At 37.9% G+C, this 26,886-nt stretch overlaps 4 protein-coding genes across 6 annotated transcripts in view; 3 read left to right on the forward strand and 1 right to left on the reverse strand.

Annotated features, from left to right (window-relative positions):
* LOC107681946 (protein Wnt-1-like) overlaps positions 1-3,351 on the reverse strand; it is a 4,535-nt gene extending 1,184 nt beyond the window's left edge. Inside the window, exons 1-4 of the mRNA XM_016478320.1 lie at positions 3,248-3,351; positions 2,548-2,653; positions 959-1,212; positions 532-797 (exon numbers count right to left, since the gene is read on the reverse strand). Of these exons, the coding sequence (XP_016333806.1) occupies positions 532-797; positions 959-1,212; positions 2,548-2,653; positions 3,248-3,257 (636 nt within the window). The 5' untranslated portion in view covers positions 3,258-3,351. The remainder of the gene's footprint in view (positions 1-531; positions 798-958; positions 1,213-2,547; positions 2,654-3,247) is intronic.
* Positions 3,352-7,090: 3,739 nt separating this feature from the next.
* LOC107681943 (protein Wnt-10b-like) lies at positions 7,091-12,718 on the forward strand. Its single transcript, XM_016478316.1, has 4 exons — positions 7,091-7,446; positions 8,614-8,876; positions 9,170-9,621; positions 10,563-12,718. Exons 1-4 carry the CDS (start codon positions 7,373-7,375, stop codon positions 11,052-11,054), a joined length of 1,281 nt encoding a protein of 426 aa, XP_016333802.1. The 5' UTR covers positions 7,091-7,372; the 3' UTR covers positions 11,055-12,718.
* Positions 12,719-16,583: 3,865 nt separating this feature from the next.
* LOC107681999 (ADP-ribosylation factor 3-like) lies at positions 16,584-21,022 on the forward strand. 3 transcript variants are annotated; one of them, XM_016478411.1, is made up of 6 exons: positions 16,591-16,618; positions 17,342-17,374; positions 17,757-17,923; positions 18,078-18,188; positions 19,057-19,181; positions 20,126-21,022. In XM_016478411.1, the coding sequence occupies exons 3-6, from the start codon at positions 17,776-17,778 to the stop codon at positions 20,285-20,287; spliced, it is 546 nt and encodes a 181-aa protein (XP_016333897.1). In that variant the 5' UTR covers positions 16,591-16,618; positions 17,342-17,374; positions 17,757-17,775; the 3' UTR covers positions 20,288-21,022. The 3 variants fall into 3 exon arrangements, with proteins under 3 accessions (XP_016333899.1, XP_016333897.1, XP_016333898.1); XM_016478413.1 differs by lacking the exon at positions 17,342-17,374 and having other exon boundaries at positions 16,584-16,618; positions 17,762-17,923; XM_016478412.1 differs by lacking the exon at positions 17,342-17,374.
* Positions 21,023-24,564: 3,542 nt separating this feature from the next.
* LOC107681973 (histone lysine demethylase PHF8-like) overlaps positions 24,565-26,886 on the forward strand; it is a 12,888-nt gene continuing 10,566 nt past the window's right edge. The window contains exons 1-3 of the mRNA XM_016478367.1: positions 24,565-24,864; positions 25,838-26,229; positions 26,567-26,652. Of these exons, the coding sequence (XP_016333853.1) occupies positions 26,132-26,229; positions 26,567-26,652 (184 nt within the window). The 5' untranslated portion in view covers positions 24,565-24,864; positions 25,838-26,131. The remainder of the gene's footprint in view (positions 24,865-25,837; positions 26,230-26,566; positions 26,653-26,886) is intronic.

Genomic DNA, 26,886 nt, shown 5'->3' on the forward strand with positions numbered 1-26,886 from the left:
TAAAGTGTATTGATAGACCTTTAATGACATTTAAATTATAATCAATAAATTTATATTATATATAAATATATAAGTTTATATTTATATATTTTTAGGGGGGGAAAAACATAACATATAATATAATTAATATATTGTGTCTTTTTTTCTTACTCATTTTAGACTTTGATAAAAACAATCTGTAAATGTGCCATGTTACATTAACTTTAAAATAAACTAAATAAATTTATTAGTTGATTATTTGTATATTTAAACTAATATAATAATGTCTCTTTTTTTCTTATCCATTTAATATTTGGATTAAAAAAATTTGTAAATGTGCCATGTTAAATTAATTTTAAACTAATTAGTTCATTAGTATTTCATTGGTTATAATTCATTAAATTAATTTAAATGATCAAAATAACCATTTTAGGCTGATAAAATGTTATTTCAGCAGCTTTCCATCTGTACTTTGGGGCACTCCGTGTATTGATAGATCTATTAATGTCATCTGCTTTTGGAGGAGACAAATGGTTTTTGATTGTCTCTTACCATTCTCCCTGCCTCATTGTTGTGCAGGTTGGTCAGATACCGCAGATCTCTGCCCCTCTCACTGGAATCTACAAACTCTCGCCCGAACATCCTGCCAAATTCCACATTGTCGCTGCAGCCTCCCCAGTGCCAGTCTGGCCCTCCAGGACCCCGGCGCCGGTAGTCGCAGGTGCAGGACTCAATGGCTCCTTCAGAGCAGGACCGAGCCACGGCGTGAGTAACACCAGCACTTGTGATGGCAAACACAAATGCAGTCTCACGGCAACCTAACAAAACAATAAGCACAACTTAGAATCTCTATCATGCTGTGTCTCCATACAGAAAATATGAATGTGTAATTCCATATTCCCCCGTTTCAATGTATGAGATATGAATAGTGTGCGTTGTTCAAAGCTTTCATAATGTCACTCTGAGAAGCCATGCTCACCTCGGTTGACAATTTTGCCAAAGACGTTGGGGCTGTGGGTGGTCGGACAGTTCCAGCGGCGGTTACGAAACTGCCATTTGCATTCCTTGATGGCTGTATGCAGGCCTGCTGCAATGGCGTGCAAGATGCCCGGGTTTTGCCGGATCAGTTTTCTCTGATGACGACTTAGCAACGCCAGGCTGGGGTCCAACACCAACTGCACATTCTTGGAGTTGGTGAGGAGATTGCCTGAGGATGCCACATTCACAATACCCCTGGTGGAGAAACAGAAAGGTTGACTTCGGTAACTTGGAAAAAAGAGTTTTCTCATCTGACTGGCATGAGATGCAAATCATTCAAGATTTTGGGACTTTAGGCTGTTTTCTTGTCATTTTCTCATTGATTTTTTAGTTTGTGAGATGAGAATCACGGACATGTGATGTGCAAAAATTTAAACTAAAAAAAATAATTGTTTCGTTAGAATGCATGGAAGGAGTTATCACAGCAAATGAATATAAAATGTCAATGACATAATATTGAACATAAGCCAATGCATGCCTATTTCTCAATGCAAATGGCAGTATGCTGCAACAGGTCCAAGTCATGTCCAGTGAAACTGAAATCTAATCTGAAAAATGGCTTAATACAAAACTTTTCAAATAACCAATCAGATACGGAATTGTATAATTCCTCTGAATAACACATACATTTAATATATAGGCTATGATATAAAATCAGGTAGACATATTTTTATAATATAATATATTAAAGAAATAACAAAATAAGATTAAAGAAATAACAAAACCTTTCGTCGTAGAGTATTAGATGTATCATTTTTAATTCTACTTTTCGCCGTTATCATTACCGATATACTTTATATTACAATGTATCATTTTTAATTCTCCTTTCAACGTTATGACACACGCGTACAGCTTTGGCTCATAAGTCGTGTCTTTTACCTACTCCGGAATTCTCAGCACATTACAAGAATTCGACCCTGAAAACGACCTGGAAAGGAACTGCTCCCAGCCATAAAATAAATCCGCATTTAATTTATCCCACATTGGATTGAAAAATCTTGTCCCGTGTTCAAGCCACACTGTCAAAATGACAGAGAGAAGCCGAGAGGGAGAGAGAGCGCGCGGGCGCGCAAGCAGTAGCTCCGCGTAAACAGGCTAAATGAGATTGCATTTATTTATTTGGGAACAGAGTTTGACTTCTCTACTTGAAACATAACTTCGCGCTACTTTATTGTATCAGTAGGCCTAATATTATATTTTTTTCTTTTTCTAAAATAAAGGTAGGCTATAAATTACAGTAGGCTACAGCTCCGCGTATGCAATGCAACTGTTTACTAACAAAGTAAATGACAGATTCACTCCAACCACTAAATGACATCTGTAGCTTGTCTAACAGGTTTGATCGTTTAATTTACTGCTGTATGCACTAAAGATCTAGGAGACTTTGAACTAGTTATTGATCACAGATATTGTGCACCAGCTTACAAAAGAAAAAGCTTCAGTTGTTGGCATTCTATATGAACGTACTACATATGTAGCCTACTAAATACCTCATAGCCTAATATATATTATGGGCCTGCTGTATCTTACCACCACCGGCCGCTGTTGTTCACCGCCACTGTGCCAGTGAGAGAGGAGACCAGGAGGACACATGCCGCTTTGACTGCGAGAAGCAACGCGAGTACCCGCATGATATCTGGAAGGGCAAAGTTAACCAATTAAGCTCAAATCAAATTCCTGCAAAAATAAACGATGTCAGGAACTTTCTATATTAGAGGAGCTAGTGAGCATCTTGACAATTATTAAATTAAAAGCAATAGGAAAACCATTAGGGTAGTAGCCTACACATACATTAGGATTGATATTTATGTTTTAGCTTTTAATGCAAGGACATTTTTAATTTTGTGTGATGTGTATGTTTTAAATTAGTATCAAAATACGGTTAGTAAACAATTCTGTAATCGTCTCAACAAAAATAACACATATCAGTCTGCACAAAAATATATCAGCCTACATTTAAACAAATCTATAAATAAATAAAAACACAGGTGATGATGAGAATCCAAATAAAATAACCTTTTAAATAACTTTTTATTTTCTAGCTTTTTCGAAAACCGTCTCATGCTTTAAAGAACATAAATACGCTTTTCCAAAGAAGTCTCCAAATTACTTAGTCTCCAAATAATCATACCATGCATGTTTTTATAAGATGCTTCTTAAGGCTGCACCTTTATTTAAACATTATAACATTGAATAAATTGCGAGTTTGTTGCAAGAAGCATCCACTTACCACTCCACATTCCAGTGCGACTGACAGCGTGGGTCAAAGTTTATTCATAAAATCAGCGTAGAAGTCACAGAAAGGGTCCTGGATGGGATGCCAGTGCCAGTGCCGCCGCCGCTGCTGCTGCTGCTCTTACAGTCTGTGTGTTAGTGATGCTCTGCTCACAGCACTGAGCGCGTGGGACAGTCCCGTAGACCTGATCCCCTCGGTGACTGATAGGCGACACATTGTTCACTTATTGAACGCTACAAGATGAATAAAAAAGGGATTTGCTGCTCTCATCTCCCTCTGTTTTTTTTCCTCCCTCCTTTTGAGTAGAACTGAATGGACGGATAGCTTAATTCTTCTCATTAGGCACAATGAATACAGGAGGCAAACCCCGACATAAAGGAGAGGAGATGAAGAAAGGATCCGTTATAGGCACTTTAAATTACATATCATTTTGTAATCCTCGTCCAGAGATTCCTCAGATACATTCAAGCGAATTCATATAAAATGCAGTTCCTTCAGGAGTCTTCCGTAGATGCAGAACAGATTTATTCCTTCTCATTGCAGTGGGTGTGTGCGCGCGCGCCACTTGTGTCTTCAGTTCCCTCTGCGTGGATGGTGTCGCGACGCGGTAACAGTAAGAGGGGAATATAAAACATCTAAACTGGCCTTTTTACCCGGAGTGCTTGCATGCATTACTCCCTTAACTGCGTCTCCTCCCTCTTGCGCGTAATTTTTTTTATAGATGTCCATGCTTGCGCTCTGCACTCACCAGGCAGAGGCTGTACTGTTTAGCCTAAATAAAGCACATCAAGTGGAAACGTCATGCTATAATCATGGTGAAAAATCTGGGTTAAATGAAAAGGAGAATATTAAAGACACGAGACAGCGCTTAATGCTGCTTCAGTTTCTAGTTTTAAATGGAGCTTGACCAGTGTAGTAACACATTTGATTTCAAAGTCTGTAACTCAACGTCTTTTGGGTGTTGTGTGTCTCTCATATTTCGATATATTTACATAATTGTCTGCCACAAGTTAAAATCCATAATTCATCCCCAAACCGTTTAAATTTGTTGGGTTGTAACAGCAATAGAAAACGTGGGGATTTTACATTTTGGATGTGAATTCATTATGGTAATCTAATTAATTTGTTCACAATAATTATTCCATCATATCATCGCTTTTCAACATCAACATTTAATTAAAAAAGGTTAATAGCAAACGGTTTATAGACACATATCAACAAAAGACAGCGTTACAAATCTTTTAACCTTAAAATTAATCGCATAAATCTGAATTTTGTTTACAGTCTTAGAACTTCTAATGGTAATTTAACCCCGGTAACTACTTTCTAAGAAGTTTCACTGATGTTGCAAGTCGTTCCAACATCTCTAATAGGCTATTCTTACCATTTTTTACATTTTAGAGAACGAATAAAACAAGAAATCGTTACAGATAAATAACTCAACACGTCTGACTTTAAATTGTGACACCAAAGAGTCTAGATAAAACTGTTCACCATCTGGATTGCAGACCTCCCTTGATCGCATATGGTCAGTAAAGGCACGAATCAAATAGTATTTTGCTGTCAGTTTTGACTCCATACATTTATGGCATCGTCTGCGCAAAGAATTACGAGCAATTGGCAAATATTAAATCAGCGTATTTTGAGCACATACAGGTGTTTGATGTCACCATGAAAGAATCGGAGAGAAAGAGAGAGAGCACTTTTTTCTCTGAGGGATTGGAGTAAATGGCTAACTGAAGGAAGTGCGCTTTTGTTAGTGGTATTTAATGAGGGCTGCTTTTCTGGGTTTAGCCTGCTTTTATACTCTTGAAGGATTTTAAACAGGTTTTCCTGAAACACTCGTGCGATGTGGCGCAGATTAGCGGCAATCCGGTTAAAGGGACGCCTTTTATATACAAATCAACTTCAAATCACTTTTTAAGCCACTTAGATATACACGCCATGGCAAAATGCTAATGCACTTTTCGTTGCCAGAGCTTAAGGAGAGGAATAGAGGTGATTAGCTCCAATACAAGAATTGATCTTCGAGAATAGCCCAAAAACCAAGAACTGTTGTCAGGAATCGGTGTTAAGAATGGTTAAGGGGGGAGTTAACTCAATTTCGTGACATTAATCCTAGTTCTACTACTGTTAATAGTAATATTGATAAAGATAAGAAGCAAGTTCTAGGGTCAGTTAAAGAGTTTTTTCACCTGCTGTGCATAGCTGACCACCAGCACGATAATTCTTTAATCTTGTAAACTGCTAATGCCTCGAATATTCTGGTTTATTCATACATTTATCAGTAGCCTACTATATTCAAGTCTTCTTGTCGTGCCATCATGTCTACGTTGCAGCTACATGAAAAAAGGAAAAAACACTAGCAGCTTGTCTATTGAACAAATTTATTATGTGCATTATGCATAATTTGTTGGCCCACTATGTAATTGCGTATCACTTTCAATGAGCCTTGACAACAACCTCTCCATCATGGTCAGTTATGGGACTAATTATACGCACAAACTCAGAAGTGTATAGACAAACAAACGAAATAAGTCTATTTTCCAGTAGTGCTCTAGGCTATCTGCAGCAACAGTCAGCAAAGCCTTCTCATTAAGAGTGTCGAGGAAAATGATGAATGTGGGCTTAATTAAAGTGAAACGTCACTAGGCTGCACGGTGAACTGTTTGAACTGATTCTGAGTGGGAGGATGGGCGAACATGAACGTTGTTCAAGAAGAAACGCACGCTTGCCTGCTGCTGCCCTGCGTATTGTAGCCTATATGATTATGAATGACTTTTAGTTTAGTTTAGCTCCTAGTTCACATATACGTTTACCGGGGAGCAAAATGTCTTGTCACAAGTTCTGCAGTGCAGACAGGTCAGATAATAGGCCTACTTTATAAACAAACAGAAATAGAAAACAAGAAAAATAGATCAATAAGTAAATACAAAGAATGCACACACTGCAAATGATAAGTAACATTTAACAAGTCACAGGTTCTAGGATACAATACAACAGCGATTCAGCAGAGAGGCAGTTTTGTTTTGGGCAGTGAAAATGAATTGCAGTAGCTTTCCATCCATAGCATTTTACTTGATTTTATGAGTTTCAGAATTATTAATGAATGAATTATTAATTTTAATAATTAATACTTCAACATTCGATTTTATTCATCTGTAATTATATTTAAAGTGGTTATTACAGATTGTCACTTTAGTTTTACATACATTTTAAAGCTGCTATTCAAATTAGATAGATTTCTGTTGGCTGAATTAACCGTACGCCTATTTATTTATTTGTTTGTTTGTCTGTCTGTCATCATTATTTATACTTTTCTTATCAGTTATCGGTTCTTTTAATATTCTACCGATAAATGGCATAATTTGCTAAAACAGCACCTCAGAATGCCATTGCAACACCTCAAAGGGAAACAAATCGTTAAAAAACGATCGTAAAACTATTTTGCATGAACGTTATGGTGCAACTAGTAATAAAATGAAATCAGACATGCAAATATAATGCATGTAATGTTTTGTGTGAAAAAGTAGAAACAAATATAAACAAATTGCCTAGATTAAACGTCGGTTTTGCATGTCAGATGGTCACATAAACAAAAATAATGCCTATAGGCTATAATGTGTGGATAAAAAACAAATAGGCTATAGGCTACATCGAAAACTGGTAATATTGTTAGCACGTGTTGCTCAGTGCACTTGATACGAAAAAGATCCACATATAGTCAATGCCGTTGTTGTCAATATTGCGTCCCTTATGAGACAGTATTGGTTTAGGCTTCTACTGAAACTGATTTATTCATAGTCAGAGATATGACCACTATAGGGTGGTGTCACGATTATGACATGCAGTTTTAGGAATAAGTTTGACAGGCCTTACTACTTTTTAATCGTGTTTAAAAACAAGCGCCTCAGGCGATGTTTGCCCACCCTGACGGCGCCCCTCCTCCTCCTCCTTCTCCTTCTCCTCAGTGACATACACGCTCCCGTCCCAAGCTTCATCAAATGCTGCTTGCTCAACTCCCCGCTCCTCACACAAACAATTTAACTCATTTCCAGTTGCTCTCTAAAGCGATCCCACAGGTGTTTTAATGTCCCGTCGAGAAAAGCTTTCAGCGCAATGGAGTTACCCCACAGACAGTATTTGGGACGAGTCCTGATTGTGACTGCAGCGCTTCTGTCACCTGCGTTCACGTAAGTAGAAAGGTAGAGGCGCCTTCATGGGATCTGCTGGAGTAGCCTAAATGGACTGTTTGTTTTGGAAAACCAGTGATTCAAATTAATGATTAGCCTATTTGTAATAGTCTAAAATTATTAATTTACTAGGCCATTAGTAGGCTAATAATTATAACTTTAAATATTTAAAAAAAAAAGATTTCCAGTTTCGCGCCATGGCTGCTAGTATCTAAAACTAGTAAGCTAGTAAACTACTTGTATCTAAAACGAATTAGTGTCTTTTTAATGTTATCAGTACTTGTTTTTACTATTTGTAGCCTATGTAGTCCAATAAGTATCTCTTTTCAGTCAATAGAAGGCTACTTAATCATCACATACTAGTACTCATTCCTTTGCTAATAGACAAGTGACTCCTCCATTGTTACTGGTAACAACCTGCACATGTTTGGCATTGAATATATGGGAATCTGTTGTTCAGATACTAACTAGCATGTAGGCTATTCTAACTGTTGCTGGTACGGGTTTCACTAGTTAAGCAGGTGTTAGTAACAATTACCTCCTAATATTAATTGAATAGATACTAGAGTTTATTCTGGTAATTGTTGCCAGAAACAGTTTTAATCTTATTGTAACTGTGTGGTTATGGATGTTCTCTCACTTCTCAAAACTGTCGATGGGCATACTGTATTTATTAACATCAGCGTGTTATGATTTGGATATAATATTGCACAGAAATCTTTTCCATAAAGTCATTTTCTCATCAGATTATCCTCAGGCATGCCAAGACACTGATAGAAAGCAGGGGGTTTGAATATTCATGGTAGTTTTATGTATGCCTCTTGCAAGGTCACAGCCTTGTTTGAGTGTCAGGGCACTTAATCGCACAACTTCTGATATAAAAAGCAACAGAATTTGTCACTTTTTTTCTTTGCCGTTCCAGTAAACATGTATTGATCATATTGTTTGAAATGAATATGGCACCATAAAAGCATCCATTCCTGATACAATATTTTCCTGCTTCTCGTTAATGACTGAATTCATTGTCATAATTTCTTCACATATGTGAGTCATTTAAAAAAGACCACATGTGATGCTAAGTAACACCAGCCTTCTGCAATATTTACTGCATGCGGTGTTACTTCATAATGATATCACTGCTATAAAATTAATTTTCTCCTTTCTCAGGGTACTGGGCAATGACATCCTTGGCCTGAAGGTGGCAGGAGAGCCAGTGCTTACCCCCAACGCAGTGTGTTTACGACTGGCAGGCCTGACCAAAAAACAGATGCGTTTGTGTGTGCGCAGCCCTGATGTCACAGCCTCTGCTCTGCAGGGCATTCAGGTTGCTATTCACGAATGCCAGCACCAGCTCAGAGACCAGCGCTGGAACTGCTCCTCCCTGGAGAACCATGGCAAGTTGCCCCATCAGAGTGCCATTCTCAACAGGGGTGAGTTGATGGCAAAAGGGGCATGGGAAGTGCTGAAGTTGAAGTTGTAGAGAGCCAATACAGTTATAATCCGGGCATTGAAATGCTACATTGGCCAAAGAAGGAAAATATCAGCGTTGAGTCATTGTTTAACGCATTTGCACCATGGAAAACATCTTTTATGAGATTTTAGATAAAGATCATTATAGATAATTATCTCACCAGCTGGCTCGTGTGCACTTCACTTTCTGAAGGCTCTGTTTACTCTGCTGGCAGCTTTATTTGCGGTGTCAAAGTGCTTTCTTTCGTCCCAGGTTTCCGAGAGAGTGCCTTCTCGCTGTCGCTGCTGGCTGCAGGTGTCGTGCACTTGGTAGCTTCGGCCTGTAGCCTCGGTAAGTTGCGTGGGTGTGGCTGCGAAGCTAAACGTCGCCTGGATGATGACAAAATCCGGCTCAAGTTAACCCAGCTCCAGCTTCAGACTTTCCAGAGGAGTGGGGTGTCTGTAGCAGGTGCAGGAGAGAACACACCCGAGTTTGGTTCACTTCACGGCAGCCTGCCGGCCAATCTGCACTCGTCCCACGCCATCAGTCTCCTCAAACCACTGCCGGATGAGGTCACGCCGCTGCAGGACACCTGGGAGTGGGGCGGCTGCAGTCACGATGTCCGTCTTGGTGTACGGTTCTCTAGGGATTGGTTGGATTCAAGAGGATCTCCTCGTGATATACATGCTCGGATGCGGATTCATAATAATAGAGTGGGCAGACAGGTGTGGTTTTATGTGTTCAAATATCATAACCTTTTCTAATAATCTGAATTGCAACCGATTTGCTCTTTCAAACAATGACAACCATGTCTTAAACATGTGTGACATGATAAATTTTGTTTTCAATTAATCACCTGCTTGGTTTTCATTTATGCAGACATGCTCGGGTTAGCCCCGCCCACAGCGAATTCTCATTGGTCCAAAATTCCCCTCCACAAACTCACTGTTAAAAGATTAAATATCTTCAGACTGGGTGTGATTGTGTATCAGTGACATAACACTTATTTTTATCTATTAATTTATAAAAAAAAAAGCAAATTCAATTTATACATTAAGTAAATTGAATACACCTTATATATGCATTTTTTAACCATTTTAATGTAATTTTTAATGATTTTAAGTTCTGAATTAAAATTCATGTTTATTTTTGTTTTCATTTTATTTATTTATTTGGAGGGACAAAAAGTCAAAAATGTTACGGTGATACAACTTATATCACATGGGGTGCGACTCCCCAAATGTAATGATATTTATGAATTATTAATTCATAATAAATGAAAAACCGTTTTGAATTTTGAAGAGCCATTTTTTTAAATTATGATTAAGCTGTGTACAATCATGTATATAGGATTTTTTTTAACTTACAGTTATTCAATTTAAACTTTTCTTGAAAATTATGTTTTTTATTTTTCCAAACAACATGGGTACAAGAATATGGAGCATGTGTTTTTAACTAGATTTGTAAAAGATGTTTATTTTCCTTTGATGTGGATATTTTTAAATGTCATTGACCCATTTTTCAGTTAGCTACCTCATAGATGATAGATAGATAGATAGATAGATAGATATAGATAGATAGATAGATAGATAGATAGATATATAGACCATAGATAGATATACAGATATATACCACATTCTTTTCATTATGTGTTTGACCTTAACAGGTAGTTACTGACAACATGAGAAGAAAGTGCAAGTGTCATGGCACATCAGGCAGCTGCCAGTTCAAGACCTGCTGGTATGTTTCTCCTGAATTCCGGCTCGTGGGATCACTGCTACGGGAGAAATTTCTGACTGCCATCTTCATAAACTCTCAGAACAAGAACAACGGAGTATTCAACTCTCGAACTGTTGAGAGCCCCAGCTCGGATCAGCTCAGAGGCCGGCGGCGGAACATTTCCCGTGAGTTAGTGTACTTCGAGAAGTCGCCCGACTTCTGCGATCCTGAGCCCGCAATGGATTCGCCGGGCACGCAGGGGCGCATCTGCAACAAGAGCAGCCCCAGCATGGACGGTTGCGGGTCGCTGTGCTGCGGCCGAGGACACAACATCCTCAAACAGGCACGCAGCGAACGGTGTCACTGCCGCTTCCACTGGTGCTGCTACGTGCTCTGTGAGGAGTGCAGGGTTACAGAGTGGGTTAATGTGTGCAAGTAACCAACCCATTTTGATCCAAATCCCCATTTCTTTTTTGGACCGAGAGACAAAAACCTGTGACTGCCTGTGTGTTTTGCTCTCCTACAGTGTGTCTGTTTATCCATTTCTCTCCTTCTTTAACCTTCATCATCTGGGATCCATTTGCGTTGTGTTGCTGTTATGTTCAAAATGCCAAGTCAGAGATTGAGGAGGAGGTGACTCATGTCATGTCTTTTTTTCCTCGCTTGGAATCTTCAGCCTCCAGAACCAAGCAAATGGCCCGAACGCCATCTGCACGCCTCCAAATAACAAGGCATAACAGCAGGAACAAATTATTCCTGAGAAATATCGGCACTGCTACGGTCTACCTTTTTTTTCATTTAAAAAGTGCACTTAATGTATATTCCTTACCTTGGCAAAATGTTTGAGAAGTTTATGTTGTAATCGCTCTTGATGGTGAAATACCATCCTAGTAGGTCTGAGGTTTCTGAAACACTGTATCGTGCAGTATTATGATATTTGCCCACATTGATCATGAAGAATCAATGGCTGTGATAATTGAAGGGAACATCTCAGTGCCTTTTATGAGGTTTCATAAGATGTTGTAGAGAAACTCTCCCAAGTCTGGAGCGAATCTTGGCCATCGACTGAGAATGTGCCTTGCGTAGGGGTCTGAGTTTAGTTGGTTTTTATGAAAACCAGGACAATTGTGAAGTTGATATGCTGTGTAACCCCATCCTAACCTTTATAGAGACAGACCAATCAGAGAATGGAGATGGATAGAGTGAAGGAACGACTGGAGAACACTTGTGCCTCCCGTGGATTTTTTGCAGCTGATTAAAAACAGTCACATCTCATCTCATACTGCTGAACAATATTGGATGCCAGATGCCTTTGATGCAAGAATGGGAAGACATTCATACTCTCAAGTCTTGAGTTAAACTGTATTTAAACAGTTTCCATTACAATCATATTACAGTGAATCTGATGTATGCGATTTTTAAACTTTACTATTGAGCAATCAGTGCTTAGGGAATCAAATTAATTATATGGATAAATTAACTTTCATGTATTGCTGCCTTTTGCATTCTTAAGTAGACTTTTATCGTCGTAATATGTTACAAGAACGCCTCAATTTTTGGTTAAGAAACTTTTCTTGGTTTATCATGTGTGTAGGTTTTAGAACCAGGAAAGACCCTCTAGAACAGAGGAGGGGTCATAGATCAGTGTATTAGATATAATTCTTCTCTTCTGGAGATTTTTTTTTTTACTGAATCTGACCTCTCATAATGGGCAACAGGGATAGGTTTTCATAAAGAGTTTTATAAGCCGATTGAGGTATGAACCGGTCTTATAGGGATCAGCTGTCCAAAGTTGCACCATGTGCTGCTGAGTACTGTTTGTCCTTGTCTGTGAATCTGCATCTGCAACTGTCAGAGACTGGAGCACTGTGGGATTTCCTAACTAAATACAGGCGCACTTCTGATGTCTACGCTCTGTCTGAGTTCTCTGAGTGCACAAAAATCACAAACATCTTAGGAATAAATGAGTTTTTCTGTATGATTCCTCACGAGACTCTGTAATGAGGATGCACTGTGGCGGCTGTGGATTGAGTGAAATGACCACCCACGGTCTGCTGGCTTTATCAAACTTGCTTCTCATGGTATTTCCTCTGGCAATAAAGATGGGAGCAAAAGAGAACTAGAAAAAGAGTGGTGTGGAATGATAAAGCGCTGGATATCTGGTTTGCATTTCTTTATTCCGTTATCATTTCACCCTGGAGCTGCTGCGAGAGGGAATTTCCTGTCGCTGTTCCTCCCATGTGTGAGACAGAGACCAATCACATATACAAAGCAACATACTGACAACATCAAGAATAATGACAACCAGACACTGCCACAGTTAAGACAGAAGGGCAGAGAACTAATACTGGGTCATCTGAAAATATTTCAGTTAGCTACTATACAGGCAGACAGACACATGGGTGGATAGATAGATAGATAGATGGATGGATTATGGATAGAAAGATGGATGGATGAATGTATAGATAGACATGGATGGATGCATGGATGGATAGATAGATGGAAGGATGGATGGATGGATATATTATGGATAGAAAGATGGATGGATGGATGAACGGATGAATGTATAGATAGACATGGATGGATGGATACATAGATTAATAGATGTATGGATAGAAAGATGGATGGATGAACGGATAGATAGATAGATGAACGGATGAATGTATAGATGGACAAGGATGGATGGATTGATAGATAGATAGATAGATAGACGGATGGATGGATGGATAGTTGTATGGATAGAAAGATGGATGGATAGATAGATACAATCTCATGTATATAGGATTTTTTTAAACTTACAGTCATTAAAGGGGTCATATTATTTTTTCTCTAAAAAGAACATTATTTTGTGTATTTGGTGTAATGAAATGTGTTTATGCGGTTTAAGGTTAAAAAAACACATTATTTTCCACATACTGTACATTATTGTTTCTCCTCTATGCACCGCCTTTCTGAAACGCGTCGATTTTTACAAAGCTCATCAGTCTGAAAAAGCGAGGTGTGCTGTGATTGGCCAGCTATCCAGTGCGTTGTGATTGGCCGAATACCTCAAGCGTGTGACAGAAATGTTACGCCCCTTACCATAATGTGATGATGCCCTGTCAGGCCGGAGCGATGATTCAAAAACATGAAAACCCATGATAAACGAGGCATCCAGTGGGGACATAATTATGGATTATAATGACTTATACTGTCTTTTTACGCATTGCGTTGCATCGCGCCGCGTAAACATAAAACCATGTCTGCATTTGTGATCGGAGAAATGACAAACAACAAGCCCTACTCTACACTGCCCAAAAAACTCGCTTTAAATATATAAAATATAAAAACTCTTTAAATATAAAAAACGTACTTACAGTCTTTGAGTCCGAACAGCCGGCATTGTAGTCTACTCTCCCAGGATCAGGAAACAGTCCTCCATAAAATGTGCTGCACACATCTGAATATTTGGGTTGAAGTGTTCTGGAACAGTGTTGTAAATACAACTTAACCACTGATTTCTAGTTGTGTCCTCTTTTGGAAGACCAAACAAAGTAGTTTCGCTTTCACAACGAAACACAGCATCACACACGGCGGCCTAGAGTGAGCAGAGGCGGCGGATTCGACGAAGGAGCGTCCGGAGGGCTTGCGGCAACCACATGTGACAACCCCGGGCTGGACTCCGCTTCGTCCACGGTGAAAGCCGATCCGGCGATCCACAGCGCAAAGTTGTAGTATTTCCTCAGCGACCAGCACGGATCAGCTCCAGGCATGACGAAGCGATATCGTCCTCTTTTGGAAGGCCAAACAAAGTAGTTTCGCTTTCACAACGAAACACAGCATCACACACGGCGGCCTAGAGTGAGCAGAGGCGGCGGATTCGACGAAGGAGCGTCCGGAGGGCTTGCGGCAACCACATGTGACAACCCCGGGCTGGACTCCGCTTCGTCCACGGTGAAAGCCGATCCGGCGATCCACAGCGCAAAGTTGTAGTATTTCCTCAGCGACCAGCACGGATCAGCTCCAGGCATGACGAAGCGATATCGTCCTCTTTTGGAAGGCCAAACAAAGTAGTTTCGCTTTCACAACGAATCACACAGTGCCTTCACGACATGGCGGCGGCGGCAACAACAATACTACAGCGAGAATAAAAGTTACGCCTTCTTTCTTTGCGTGAACATTTGTGCGGCGTTATGCAAATCTTCCCACATAGTGATGTAGACATGTGGGGGCATGTTAGAACGAGCCGTTTTAGGTAGGCGTGGCTGACTCTTAACTTTTATAAAGAATATCTCTTTGGATTTGAGACTTTAGTCTTTGCAACTTTACAGATCTTCTTTATGCACCAAGAGCTTGTAACACTCCAAAGAGAAAGGAAAAATTGAAATCGCATCATATGACCCCTTTAAATTTAAACTTTATTTTTCAAAACAATATGAAACCAACATGGGTACAAGAATATGGAGCATGTGTTTTTAACTAAGATTTGTGAAAGATGTCTTTTCCTTTGATGTGGATATTTTTAAATGTCATTGACCCATTTTTCAGTTAGCTACCTCATAGATGATGATAGATAGATAGAGATGGATAGATAGATGAATGTATGGGTGCGTGTTTAGATAGATGGGTAGATAGATAGATAGATGACAAACAGACTGATAAGTGTAATTAATATACAACATGAGATATTGATGTTAGCGGATATGGAAATATGTGAATATATATTGCACATACTTAGGTACATCAAAAGAGAAGGAAAAGGGGAAGAAAAACAGCTGGAAACATCTGCTTCTGGGCTCCTTGTCCAGCTTCCCCTTCCATTTTTGATGTGGGATAGAGAGAAATAGAGAAAGGGAAAGAAAAAACAAGGAGCCAGCTATACCCAGAACATCAAAGCCGTTGCCTAAATGTGCAAGCCCTCATTAGTTCTGCAAGCCTAACCAACCCGACTTATGATTGTGTTTGCTGGGGTGCACTTTGGCAAACACATCAGAGGAGAGGCTCCTTTAAATTATAACTCCCACCCCCAGCTCTAATCTGGTGTGCAGCTGCAAGCATCTGCTCCACTCCCTCTCTCTTTTCCTAACCACTGAATTGATAAACGCATCGATCATAAAGCCACTGACACACGGTGGACCGTGTGAAGCGACACAGGGACAGAGTTTCCTTTGCATCTGGACGAGGTCTGAGCAGGCACAGTGTGCTGTTTCAAATATAATATGAACATGCATTTTAATGAATATATTGATGCATGAGAATGAGCACCATGTTATGAATAAGCCCTATTGTAATTATTAGAGCATTTCGATTTTTGCATGACATGATTTCTTGTAGTATTCTGTTTAACAATACAATCTTTACTCCATAAAGAGTGATCTTTTGCTTCACTGCTGATAATCTGGCATGCAACTACTGAGTCATTTGGCAGCCTGAAGAAATCAGCTAGTTGTTGCCAAGTTCTGTAATTTGGCAGGATCTAGCAGGTTACTTATTCATTAGGGTCAGTCATAGCTGAATAATGAATCACATCACAATATGGAAATGTGCTTCCAAACACTTCCAGCAACAGATCCTTCAGTCGTAAATTATCACATAACACACATTTCTGGAGGAAACTTCTTCAAAATGTTCAGATTGTTGAGATATGAGACTAAACGTACCACAATTTTGCGTAAAACAATTTTGCCTGCCAACTTTACCAGAGTAACAACATTTCCGATTTTATATGATTTAGAGATCATGAGAATGGTAACAACGATTATAAAGACATTATATAAGTTTTTAGATAATTCAAAGTAAGGTATCTATTGTAGGTAAATACGTAATAATCTTGTTCATTTCTAGAGATTTTACAATCTGATTCATACATACCACCGCTTGCATGAGTTTCATTCATTCACATTTTGAATGCACATACCAGGATGCGCTTCGATGGTATCGCGAGATCTTTAACACTCTCCTGCCTATTCCGCTGGTATCGCGAGAGCGGAGTGACTTGAAATTATCCGGTTGTTGGTCTCCGAGGTGAGTAGGGATGTTGCAAAGCGTGAAAAAATATGGTGTAGACATTGTTGGTGTGTTGATATATGTTAAATGTTATTGATATTAAATAGCGGAGCAATTTATAATTTGTCAATATGCAGGCCCTTGCTGCTATAGGATGGTATCTCTACGTCGTGACAAAAATAAAAGGTGTTAGACGTTTAAACAGTATCACTGCCTGATGTGACATGCGCCGGTTTATCATAAGGCATTTCTGTTGGATTTAAATTGATACAAATCAACAGTCTCAGATTTTCTTTCATTTGCATACCATTTTATGGAGGATGAGGAATCTTTCTTCCTTACAGACACATTAAAAGAGTCACATCTCATGAATCTGTCGGACACATCTAATTCTGTCAGTCAACACCTAAAAGAAAGAAATACTTCATTAGTTATTCTAATATAGGTGTTTTAAATTTTGTATTTTGGAAAGCAATCATCATACTGGACTGGGTATTCCAGTAGATTTGTATTTTATATTACTGACTGATTTGTGTGTGTGTGTAAGTATATTGTTCTTGACTCAAATGTTCTGTACACATTTATTTAATCAGTGCATGATGACAGTTATGAATCATCTGAGATGCATTTGCAGACTAGCACTCTCACTGTACGGCTAGATCAAGATGACCTTACATTAACATGATATCACTGATATGTCCATGTGCTTTGGCTCTTTTTAAGGATTACATTTGTTTGCAGGTTGTCGTATCTTCTATATTTTCCCAATGCAAAGTAAGCTTTATTAGTAAAGTGTGCATATTGTTTTTCTGTACTGCTGCGTTAAAAAATTAAATTCTGGCAGTATTTACTCACCTGATGATTCATGTAGCCTACTCTGAAATGTGGTGCTTTCTGTGAAAGAAATATTATATTTTTTGATTTTGTCCAGCCACAGGCTGTAAAGATCATAGATGTATTTAATCATTAAAATTCCAGAAGGGTTTCTAGAAGATTTAAAAAGAGGAACATTGGCATATTTGTAATGAATTACAGAGAGTACAATGTTGTAGCAAGTGCTCTTTTTGAAAGGGTGAGTGTTTTAATTGGAGGTATAACAGTTGCGTGTGTCAATTTAAAAAAACAAATGACCATAGATGTTCTCTTTTTATATTAGTAAAGGCTAACCAACTATCATGGGGAACATTTTTGGCAACCTTTTGAAGAGTCTTATTGGGAAAAAGGAGATGCGTATTTTGATGGTCGGGTTGGATGCAGCTGGGAAGACCACAATCTTGTACAAACTGAAGCTGGGAGAGATAGTGACTACCATTCCTACTATTGGTGAAGCACATTTTTAGACTTTAAATGTTTAATCCCTTGATTATTATTGTATTATTTCCCTCTTAAATAGAGACAAAGGTCTTGATGTCATGTTTTACGAGTCTGGTCTCATAAGTGGTGTAATTTCTGTGCCATTGTGTTTTCTTGTCACTAGGTTTTAATGTGGAGACTGTTGAGTACAAAAATATCAGTTTTACAGTGTGGGATGTTGGTGGCCAGGACAAAATCCGACCTCTGTGGCGTCACTACTTCCAGAACACACAAGGTGAGAAAAGGGCTCGTACACACAGGCACACTAATTCACTGTAAAAACACAAACAGGATTTTGTGTCAAACAGAGCCATGATAAATAGCCAACAGTTTATGTCAACCTACTGGTATTTAAAAGGAAGGAAATGTATATATACCGTTCCAACATATATTTCTATTTTTTTAAGTTTGGGATTGGTCCCTTTTTTTTTTTTTTTTTTTTTACTTTTTTGAGAGAAATCTCATGTTCTCACCAAGGCTTCATTTATTTGATCAAAATTACAGTAAAATACTTACAATTGTAAAATATTATTACAATTCAAAATAGCTGTTTTCTGCTGTAATACATTAAAAAATGTAATTAATTCCTGTGATGGTAAAGCTGAATTTTCAGCAGCCATTACTCTTCATATCATGTAATCCTTCAGAAATCATTCTAATATGCTGATTTGCTGCTCATGAAACATTTCTTATTATTATCATTGTTAAAAACAGTTGTGCTGCTTATTATTTTTGTGGAAACTGATACTTTTTTCAGAATTCTTTGATGTATAGAAAGTTTAAAAAAATAACATTTATTTGAAATAGAAATGATTTGTAATATTATAAATGTCTTTACTGTCACTTTTAATCAAGGTGCCCTTGCTGATTAAAAATATTAAAAATGTACTCACCCCAAACTTACTTCAATAGGGAATACATCAACACAGGAAAGAAAACAGTACTTGTCAAGTTTCATCATTTGAACTTTAATCTTAACAAATTTAGCATTGAAATTAGAATTAAGATCTCATATTGAGGTCCACAAGAGTCTTTATTTTCCCTCTTATTAATTACTACCTCGCTATAACCACATTTGACATCATTTCTCATGTATTTTGAAGGTCTGATCTTCGTGGTGGACAGCAATGACCGTGAGCGAGGGAATGAAGCCAGAGAAGAGCTGATGAGGATGCTGGCTGAGGATGAACTTAGAGACGCTGTACTCCTTGTCTTTGCCAACAAGCAGGCAAGAGCTTCCTCATGTGTCTGCTGTGTTCTTCAAATCAGAAACAGTTAATTGATGTTAGCTTTGCATCTGCTGTCTACCAATTTCAAATCAGCCCTAGTATGTGTATCAGTTTCTGTAAGATATGTGTCGATTTGTTGAAGATGGAAACATAGCTGCTGTAACAGTATGTATGGTTGTAGTTCATTAGTTAGAAAGGATTGAAAGGAGGTAATTGTTTGCCATCCAGACTTTTATATCATTTATACAATTTAAAAGAAGAGATGATTTTGTAATCTCATGGAGCTTCAAAGAGATATACAGTTGAATATCATCTGCATAGCAGTGATAACATATACCTTGAAAAGTGCTTATCAATTGCCCCAGAGGCAGCAAATACAAAGCAAAAAGCAATGGGGCCAAAACTGAACCCTGGGGAACCCCACAGGAGAGAGATGCTGTAGATGAGGCATAGTTTTGAACTCTAACTGAAAAAGATCTCTCTGATAAGTCAGCCAGGCCACGTATAAGACAGAAAATGTTCCTCAGTCTAGTTTGTACATTTTTCATTTTTGCCTCGTCTTCCAGATGGCAGAGGTGAAAGTAGGCTATTTTTGGGCTGGATGGGCTCTCTGATGATTTGGAGAACTCATTGCCGGCAGTGGTTGTTGAGGTCTGCCACTGATGTGTTGAGCAGTTTTGACCACCTGCTGAAGGTCTCTCTGATCTGATGATGTGCAGCTGCCATATCTTAGTGAGAAGCAGTAGGTCATGATGCTCCCAACACCGAATCTGTAAAAGATCTCAAGAGAAATGGAGGATTTCGGTGCTTGCAGGAATTATAGACTCTGGTTCCAGGAAAATGAGTTCAGGAACTATGGGAAATCCTCAATGATGAGGGCATGCAGTATGTATATAAACAGTAAGATATGTAGTTTTGTCGGTTTCTGTCTCTCACTCTCCAGGATCTGCCAAATGCCATGAATGCTGCAGAAATCACAGATAAGCTGGGTCTCCACTCCCTGCGCCATCGCAACTGGTACATCCAGGCCACTTGTGCCACCAGTGGAGACGGTTTATATGAGGGTCTGGACTGGCTGGCCAACCAGCTCAAGAACAAGAAATGAGGCAGACCGGATCCAAGAGGAACTGGTGTGGGCGAGGAGTCACCTGAGTGACAGCTCATCAGGGAGCACTAGTGGTTTCCAAGTTTCTTTCATTCTGTTTACAAGCTGAGACCAACAGGAGCCGGGTCATTTCAGACCGTGCAACCCCTCGCTATGTCCCACTTAACAGATCCGTGAGATGATTGGGGAAGCGCCCATGATTCATATTCATATTTACTAGTGAAGATAGACATGTTTTGCTATTCTCGTGTGATTCAAACATCTCAGTTTCTCGTGTCTCTACACTGTAAATGTATAAAAGACATTAACGGGGAGTGAATGAAAAGCTTTTACTTATATTAATACTGTGGGAGTAACTCTTAAATGCAGGTCATTTAAACTATATTAACTGCACTGATAGATGAGAAACCTGTTGATTCAGTTTCCTGAAATATTTAAATAAAATCAAGTGAAATGTTATTCAGAAAACAATGAAGAAACATGTTGTTTTTTGCTACAATGGTGTTGTTTTGCTACTGAAAATTAAATATCCATTGTGATTTATTATTAGCATATCAGCCAGACTTCATGACTGTCAATGATTATGCTCTTATTGCATGTATTCACCAGTGTCTCTGCACAGGTTGCTGAGCAAGCTTTGGTTAGTGCTGTTGTATGTAAATAGATAGAGGATCTCTTGTCTTGGCATGCGTAGTTAGTTTGCGACGATTAAATAGCACATTGTTCTATGTACAAGAACTGTTTCTTTTGTGCTGATATTGTTCACTACCCAAGCTGCTGTTTTGTTGTGTAGCTAAATGCGTTTGTTTCACCGACTGTATCCGCTGCTCTTGCATGCTGTTCGTCTGTGTCGTGCCGTGTAGACATGCTCATTGATTGTGTCATTGCATTCGTGTTAGTGATTTTTTTGCTAGTGTTGCATGGGAAGGTCTGAGGAGCTGAACAAGAGTAGATCTGTATAGCCCTGTGACTGGAAAGCGTGTTGAAGAGACTTTATAGTAGATGCAGGTACTAATAGACTCAAATATTTATAGTTGTGTGTATGCTCATGAATTAACTGTGTTTATATATTACACGCTTAATAAAGTATGCACTTAGATAATTTAATGTGAATATCTATTATTTATTGTAGCCCTGTGTCCATACATTTTTATCTATGTTCCTTGCATTGAAATACTATGGAAAAAAAATTGTTCATTCTGCAAACATTAAAATCGTGTTGCCTAAAAAACTTTTTAGATGTTTTTAGAAAAAGTCATTTTTCCATTATCCATACTTCCATTTATCCATTTATGCATCAATTTAGCTTGAATTTAGCTTGTTTCTAGTGAACTAAAACATAAACTATTAAAAATAATTTTTGTTCATTCAAATAATTTAGAAATTTCGTCTTGCAGCTAACTGAAATAAGTACTAAAAGTTATTAAAAGCTTAAATAATTAAGCTAGTTAAAAACTAATAAAATAAAAAGCACATTACAAAATTATTAAAACAAATTAAAATTTAAACTAAAAATCTAAATATAAATGCTAATTCAAAATAATAAATATATTAGTACATAAATAATACTAGAATAACACGACATCTATGCTTTTTCAGTTATTACACTCCAAAATTTTTAAATATGGTCAGATAATTACAATATATTAAATACTACCAAATAGTCCCCTATACTTGTCTTTTTTTAAACAATACTAAATATTTGATCAAATCATTACCTTCAAAGTGTTTCAGTGTTCATTTTAGTTTTAGTTCAAGTTTAATAAATTTGTCATGTGCATTTGTCATTTTTTATTAGTTTTTGTTTTTTTAATGTCTGTTTTTTCTATATTTTTGTCTAGTACTTAAAATGATTTCAACTGGTTCCCAAGATGAAATTTCTAATTTTTGTAAATGTTCTTTTTCTAAATTCTTTTTCTAAGTTTTACGTTTTTTTAAATCTAATATTTATATAAAAATGTGATGATGATTTTAACAGTTTAGTTTTAGCTAACAATAACAACACTGAATCCATTTAATTAAAGTCAGAAGTGTTTAAGTGTATGACAGGTGCTTGCTCCACAAAGTAAAACTTATAGCCTGGGAAAAGCAACAAATAACACAACAAAACCAACCAAGTCTTCATAACAAAAATGAACCCATATGCCTGACAAAGTTCATCTATTGTAATTGCTTCCATTCTGGGATCTTTTTCTTCTTCCAGAAAAGTCACTTCAGTCATTCAGTGGTTTGGTGCGCAATTATACAATTTGTTTCTGCATTCTGATAACTTTATCAGACACCACAGTATGTGATAAATCTTATCTTTGTGTGGTTTGTGAAAATTTCGTAGAGCATGGGCCTACTGAATGCACTTCATCCGCTCTGTGTGAACACTTACGGCTCTTAGGCTCAGAAAAGCCTAGAAATAATAGGAAGGGAAGTCTGTTTGTTTAGCAAGATGCCCAGTACCTCACCTCCTTATTCTGTGGCAAATCCCACACACCTCCCTGCCTGCCCTCACAGTGTGTGTCTCCAGGGGCGTGACAGCAGTATGTGGGTCAGGGCTGCTCCCTGGGTTGCCAGCCCCAATGGCCCCCTGCAGGCCGCTCATAATAGCGGCACCATGGCGGGTGCCATAGCTGGGATTCCCTCCCGTAACCGGGGCGCCCTCGCCCAGGGCACAGACTCACTGGCAGCAATACTGCAATCAATTCATCAATCTGTGATGGGAGCGGTGACCACTGAAGCCAGGCCAGCCCACCCCTCATCCAGGCCATGACCACCAGCAATGAGGCTGAAAAGCAGGACTGGAGAAATCAGGAACTGGATGGAGTACAGCTGATTATTTAGGGGGCTGGTATTCAGTCAGAGCAGACAGGCATAATGAGAGTTGTTTCACTTTGGGAAGGTCCTCAAAAAGTTGAAATTAGTACATGGATTGTCAAGCATGAAAAAGCAAGTACACACACACACACTTGAACACAATAATGCCACAGTTGGAGTGAGGCAAGGCTGTAGTAGTCAGAAACACTGAAGGGAACACATCACACCCAGATTAGTGGCAGATCAATATGGCTTTTCAGTGACTATTGTTTTTTCTTTATTCCTCCATATCTTGAATATTTGATGACTTCCTCCAAACTTTTTAATGAAGTTGTTATCATTATTATTAAAAGTAGTAGTCGTAGTAGTAGTTTTGCTTATTCAAACAGTAGCAAATTAATAATTTATTAATTATTTAATAAATAAATAGTAGTGTTGCTTATTCATAACCAACAAGTCCAATGAAATGGATCAAAATGTGGTGTGATAATAATATACCAGGGAAATGTAAGTGGTTTATGGACATGGGGGTGTTCAGTAGGTTATCATTACTGTCAGTTTAAATCTTTGTCTGTATTCCCTTAAAGTAACCATTATAACTGTACTGTACAAAATAAGCTCGTACCGATGAGGAGTGACGTTTTAGCAACATTCTTCATAATTTAGCTGATGTCTCCATCTGCTGGACAATAGACTGTAGTGTTACGTCCGTCTTCCACTTCTCAATGGGCTCATATTTACACATTTAGATTTATAGATTTAAAATATAGGTCTATATTTTGGAAAAATGTTAACTATTTTGCTTAAAATCTACCACGTAGTAACTACTGCTTTGTGCTTTAGAGTAAAGACTGGATATAACAGCCCTTCAGAAAACATACCTTGGTTTTACCAAAGACTTTTACCCACGCACTATAGTGCACTATATGTAAACACAGTAATATTATTATAATTATTATTATAATAATTATAACTATTAAAAACTTCGGCAGTAACGTAGTACATTCAAAAAACAAATTCAGATAAACAAACCCTGGCATATGTATAGCTTCTACATTTGTGTAGGCTATTTATTTTTTATTAAAAAACAAATAGCTTGCTTTATAAAAGTTACATGAATCTAACAACGGCAGTGAGGAGCTTTACATGGTTATAAACAAACAAATGCACAATAATGGTTATTTCCATATTTGTTTTAGTTTATTATCATAATTTATTTTATATCAAACCCTTTTTTCATTTTTTTTTTACTGTAGTTACACTGAGCTAACCATGGTGATGAGGAGCTATTCATGGTGTTACATTTAGTTAATGTACAAGAACCACTGCTAAATAGATAAATAAATTAAGTAAGTAAGTAAGTCTTAAAGTGAGTATAATGACTATGAAATAATGTTGTGGATTATATATGCTCAACAGAATTCTCTACCGTCCGAAGAAAGACCGACACCCGAAGCAACTTTATTGTTCCCTCTCCCGCAGACAGTGGTCGCTGCACGGGCGGATTGGGATGGATTTATAGCACGGAAAATCGTTGCGTTATGAATTTCATAAAATCTTTGCTTTTCAGCTGTGGACTGTATTCTTTCGAAATCTTGCCAGATTTGTCTATTCACTCTCCTCTGTTAAATATGTAAGAACGGAAGAAGTGTACGATTTTTAGAAAACATCTTGTTGTTTGTAAAGCAGGCCGCTGAGCCCTCGGATTTTCCTAACATTGTGTCCGGCATGGTGCGCTCGGCCCACGGGACACTCGCGGCATTTTACACCCGGTAAGACCCGATAGAGCTCTTCGAAACGGCGCGCGCTGCAACAAGTTCTTTTGTTTTGATATGGGTCATATGATCCCAACCTCTATATTTCGTATTTTAGCTACATCTGAGTTTAGATTAGTGAGTTTCCTCAGTAACGTATCGTTGTTGTATTGTAAACACAAAGAGTAGGCAGCAGATTCACGTAGTTAGACGTTGACGAGCATGCTATGTTATTAGCAGCTAAGCTAGCTACTAGCTCTTATGATTCAACAAACAGTTTTCTGCTATCACAGACCGCGTTGCTAAATCAAATACATTTATTTTTTAATTAACAAATCCAGTGGACACAGTGAAATTAGTTGTGCATTGCACATAATAGCTTTTATACTTATTAGCATCGTCCAAGTGTAAGATTTTATATATGCAGCTCTAAACTATGCGAATTCATTATTAATACATAGATATTTAGTGACCGTTTATGTTATTACTTTGTTATTTGTATGATTATAAATTACCTTTAAGGGGTCGCTTTCATAAATGTGCAGTTTTTGAATCTATAACGCATAAATGTGTATAAAAGTGTTATGTCGCTCATCTCAAACACTTCTCTCGATCGAAGTAAATGAATATCAGGAAAAGAAAGGCTAGGCACAGATGGTTTAGGACTTATGTTTAATAATTTGCACATTTTGAACATAAAATATATAATTATAACAGCTTTCGTGCTTTTGCCTTTATTGTATAAAGTCTTGTGTTAAAATGAATAGGCAACTTGTTTAGATTGAGTCTCTTGACCATAATAAAGGCCGCAGGTGCATGGATGTAGAACTTTAGCTAACCAAATGAAGTGGATAACTGCTTACTGATCCTATTGGACATACGTTTTTTTCAGAGTTTAGAGTGCATGTAGATTTTTTTTTTATTGTAGTTTGTGTATAAGAATGATCATTATTCATTTTTCTCAGCTAATTGTCCTCCACTCTGTCAACAGGTGCCGAACCATGGTATCCACCTAGTCCCTGGTTTGACTTCAGTGGTCGTAGTAGCGAAACATTTCTCATCTACGATTGTCTGAGAGTTGTTGTCACTGCCAGCATACTTCTTATACAACACTCTACTGTGAATACAGCAGTCTTGACAACATTGCAAGCTGATTGGTGAACCACTCTGAAGTGAAGCTGACTCTCCACAAAGGAAACTAAGTGAACTGTGGTCCCCAAACAGAAGCAATACCATATTACAAGACTTTTTTGTTACATTGACATATTTGGCCAGAGACTTAAGAATGGCATCTGTTCCTGTTTACTGCCTGTGCCGTCTCCCTTACGATGTCACCCGGTTCATGATTGAGTGTGATGTTTGTCAGGACTGGTTTCATGGCAGGTGAAGTTGCATTTTGTAAATTAAAATTGAAAGCTACGTTGAAATCACCTTTATGGTATATATGAAGAGTTTATTTGCAAAAATAGATAACTCCGTTTTTTTTTTCATTTTCAAAAATCATGTTTTTATTGTTTTATTGTTAGTTAGCTGTATTTTTTAGTTATTTTTTTAACCTAATCAAAATAACCCAACTGCAGTTTGACTGAGATTAATTGGAATGCACAATGAAAAAACATGATTTTTGAAAATTGTTAAAAATGGAGTCTGTTAATAGCAAATGAACTCTTCATATGATGTTATTTGTTTGGAATTGTAATGTTTTTTTTTTCTTGTGTAGTTGTGTTGGTGTGGAAGAAGACAAAGCGGCAGATATTGACCTGTATCACTGTCCTAACTGTCAGGTGACACATGGACCCTCTGTCAGTAAGTGCCGCAAATACTGTATAATCTGTATAACTGGTGTTTTGTTGACCTGTAGATGAAATGCATTATTTTTTTTCTTTAAGATTTGTTTTATTTTCATAGAAAATCGCTAAGAGTGCTAGGATAATTCTGACTTCATGTCTATCCAGTGTTTTTTCTATCATTGAGATACTACTATAGTATTTATTATTATTTTGAATTTTTATATATATATATATATATATATATATATAT

The sequence above is a fragment of the Sinocyclocheilus anshuiensis genome, unplaced genomic scaffold (genome assembly GCF_001515605.1).
Source record: "Sinocyclocheilus anshuiensis isolate Anshui unplaced genomic scaffold, SAMN03320099.WGS_v1.1 scaffold2090, whole genome shotgun sequence".
Lineage (NCBI taxonomy): Eukaryota > Metazoa > Chordata > Actinopteri > Cypriniformes > Cyprinidae > Sinocyclocheilus > Sinocyclocheilus anshuiensis.